General features: G+C 43.1%; 1 protein-coding gene across 1 annotated transcript; it reads left to right on the top strand.

The window, feature by feature from the left end:
* Positions 1–2370: 2370 nt before the first annotated feature.
* On the top strand, positions 2371–3617 carry CSUI_006981 (uncharacterized protein; the record flags this gene model as incomplete). The annotated part of the gene is made up of 1 exon (XM_068067131.1): positions 2371–3617. A coding segment is annotated over exon 1 (1074 nt), but the record flags the coding sequence as incomplete, so codon positions are not given.
* Positions 3618–3639: the final 22 nt, after the last annotated feature.

Genomic DNA, 3639 nt, shown 5'->3' with positions numbered 1-3639 from the left:
CTTCTTCCATGTTTGTCGCAGTTTATAGCCGACCATGTTCATCCTTTCATGCACCTCTCATGGAGAGGTCGTCAGCGAGGTGTATCGACACATCTCATTCAAAGAGAAAGAAACGCAACAAGAGACCTCCTTTCTTCTTCTTTTCAAAAGGATTCTTTTTCACCATCCATACCATCCAATGAGGGACCGTCCCTTTCTTCTCTCTCTTTTTCGTCATCATCTCTATCTATATCTCTCTCTCATCTAGCTTTCCTTTCTTCTTCTTCATCTTTCTCTCTTCTTTCGTCGCCCTTTTCAGGTTTGTCTCATCTTTCTCTCTTCGTTCGCGGCTTCTTGTCTTCTCTCGACATGGCAAGAAGAGAATGTGAAGCGGAGAAAGATGAAGAAGAAGAAGAGGACCGACTTCTTCTCTCACTAATGACTTGGAGTCTGCATCTTCTCAAGCAGATAAGAATGAAAGAGATGGGAGACTTTCTTTTCCACTTTCCTCGCTCTCTTCCTGCTTTCAAAGAGCTTCTTTCTCTTCTTCTTCTTTCGCGTTGTCGAAGTAACCCCGCGACATTGAGGGATGATCTCTTGGATATCTTCGTAGAGGATTCTTCATCTTACACATCTCCTGTATGCGATACACGCTTCTCTGTAAAGGAGAAAGAAGAGGAAAAGAACAAGAAGGTTTACTCGCTTGAATCTTCCCCTTCGTTCCTTCTTCAATCTCTCCTTGTTGATAAGAAAAGAGATCCATCCTTTTCTTTACCTGTCAGATTCTATTACACTGTTCTCCAGTCTCTTTCGCAACTCTTTCGCCTTTCTTTCTTTCATTCTTTTTCTTCTTCTGTGCCAACCTCCCTCTCTCCCATCCCTTCCTCTTATAGAAACCCTCTTTCATCTGCTCTTCCTTCTTCTTCTTCTCTTCTTTCTCGTTCATTTCTTTCGCAGATCTCTCCTTGGTATACCCATAGAGACAATCCTTCGCTCTCTTTTGGCACTTCTTCACAGGTAGAGAACTTTCTACCTGTGAAGAAGAGAAGAAAGGCAGAAGAAGAGACACGAGAACCCGTCATTCTTCTACCTCCCCTCGGTCTCTCTCTTTTTTCTTTATCTCTTCAGATTCTTCTAATGAAAAGACTTCTATCTTCACTCTCCTTTTCTTTCTTATCTTCTACATCTTCTCTTTCTTCTTCTTCGCTTCTATGGTGTCTCCGCGCTTTGGAGCCTGTCCAGGCGTGTCTCCTTACGATCCTTTCACGCCGAGACCGTGAAGAGACTCTCTTCAGTCTTCTCCCTATCATCTATGAAGCCGATACTCTCGCGTTTCTCACGAGAAGAAACAAGAAGAAGAATGCGCGAGTCCAACCTCGTCTTTCTCTTCACGATAAAGATACTCCTCGTCCCCAGAGAAGAAAAAGAAGGTGTCGCACGAGACAAGAAGATATAGATCTCGATGTAGATATCGAAGGCTGGGAAAGAAGAGAAGTTGGAATGAACGACGGAGACGAAGAGAGAAAGGAAGAGAATCTAAACAAGGAGAGATCCTCTTCTTCTTATCAATCTGTGCGTGGGAGATGTGGAGACAAGATGAGAGTAGTAGTAGATGACGAAGAAGAAGAAAAGGAGAAAAAGAAGAACAGAAGAATGAGAAGAGAAAGAAAGGCGGCTTCTTGTCGTTCATTATTGTCATCTCGAAGAGATCATATGAGACAGATTCTATCTCCTCCCTCGTGCCTCTGTCACCTCGTTGCATGCCTTCAAGAAATCTCTTCTTCTTCTTCGCGCAGCTCGTCTTTCTTTTCTTCTTCTTCCCGTTCTTGTAGAGGCAAGGAAGATGAAAGGTTCTCTCAGAGAAGAAGGAGAAGAATTGGACATGAAGAGAGCCTGGAAGAAGATCAAGAAGAAGAGAAAGACGAAGTTGACAGAGAGAAGAAGAAGAATCTCTATGTCTCTACATCTGCATTAGGCGAGAGAGAAAGTCGCCAGTACTGGATCAATTCGGGTATATATAGAGATCCTTTCATGCCTGTCGATGCCCTGATGAGATCGGCACAGTGTCGAGCTATAGAAGAAGAAGAAGGTGTTAAGCATGAGGAAGAAGAAGCAGAGCTGCTGCATGCAATCCAAGAATTGAGACAAGAAGAATCTAAGCTAAGAGAACGTCTTCTTTTTGTTTCTCCATCTTCACCGATGGATTTTTCCCGAAGATCTCACCCATCTATGAAATCCTCTCCTTATCTTTCTTCTTCTTCTTTTCCTTCATTTCTTCCCTCCTCTTCAAGTAGAAATCTCTTCAAGAGATCCCTTTATGAAGCTCTTCACTCGTCCTCGTCTTCTCCTTCATCTTCCTCTCTCTTTCTTAATTTCTATATCAGTCTTGTAGGCGGTGCGCGACGTTTTGCTGGGGTGTATAGACACCTCCTCGCTAAGCAACTTCTTCATCCTCGTTTCTTCTATTATTCTCTGCAGACAGAAAGATCAACGTCGTCTTTCTCATCTCCTTCGTCTTCTTTTCTTTCTTCTTCTTCTTGTTCTAACGCACCCTCGCCTTATATGCGGAGAAGAAGGGGAAGAAGCGAAAAAGAAAGGGGGAGGAGAGAAGATCACGAGCGAGCTAGCACCGGTGAAGAAGAAGAAGAACTAAGGATGGCATCTAAAGAAGAAGAAGGAGACGTGGAATGCCTTGAAAGCGATAGCCGTGCTGCTTTTTCATCGCAAGACGTGTGTCTCTTCAATTCTGGCCTTCAAAGTCCTGCTTCTCTCCCTCGAACTTCCTTCTCTAACGGCTTGTTACACCCTCCTCTTCTTTTCATGAATAAGAAAGAAGATGAAGAGGAGAAAGAACGAGAAGTTTTCTCACCCGATCCAAGAGAAGACAACGGGAAGAGAGATGTCTCTCTAAAGAAGAAAGAGATCACTATGATAGAAGAAGATTTCGAAAGAGATGAAAGATGCGCTGTGGTCTTCTTAAGAAAGCTTGACGAGCTCACACAGTATACCGTAAAAGGTCTCATACAATGGAGAGATGGTATCAGCGGAGAAGAAGAAGAAGAGGAGGAAAGATCTCTTCTACATCCCTCTTCTTCTTCTTTAATGTCTTATTCTCCTTTAACTCTAACACCTGTCTCTCCCGTGCTTCTCTCTTGTCAGCCGTCTTCTTCTTTCTTCTTTTCATCTTCAGAGAAAGATCCAAGCAAGAAAGATAGGAGAGGGGGGAGAAGAAGAAGAAAAGAACGGGAGTTAAGACATCCTCTCGCAGCGACTGCTTTAATCACTACTTTCTCTATCATGCTAGATGATATGAGGGTTAGCTTAAGCGCCTGTCGCCTTTTAGAGAAGAGAAGAAAAGAAAGAGAGATCTACCTCAATATGAAGCTCCAGAACTTCTCACGGATTCTACCACAGAGAAGGAGTCATCTAGAGAAAGATCAAGATCAAGAAGAAGAAGAAGAGAAAAGAGAGAGACATGAGAGAGAGAAGAAGATCTTGGAGATGGAGATGGTAAGGGATGAAGACATTGTCATGGGAGAAAATGAAGGAAGAGAAGAGATGTCTATAGAAGGAGGAGAAGAAGATGAAGAGAAGATGACTGATATAACTCTTGAGAAGATAGAAGGACAAGATGGCTTAAATGAAGGCGAGAAGAAGAAG

The sequence above is a fragment of the Cystoisospora suis genome, assembly GCF_002600585.1.
Source record: "Cystoisospora suis strain Wien I chromosome Unknown contig_3600, whole genome shotgun sequence".
NCBI classification, from domain to species: domain Eukaryota; phylum Apicomplexa; class Conoidasida; order Eucoccidiorida; family Sarcocystidae; genus Cystoisospora; species Cystoisospora suis.
Note: the sequence above shows the minus strand (reverse complement) of the source record. Positions and strands in the feature narration are given on the sequence as shown.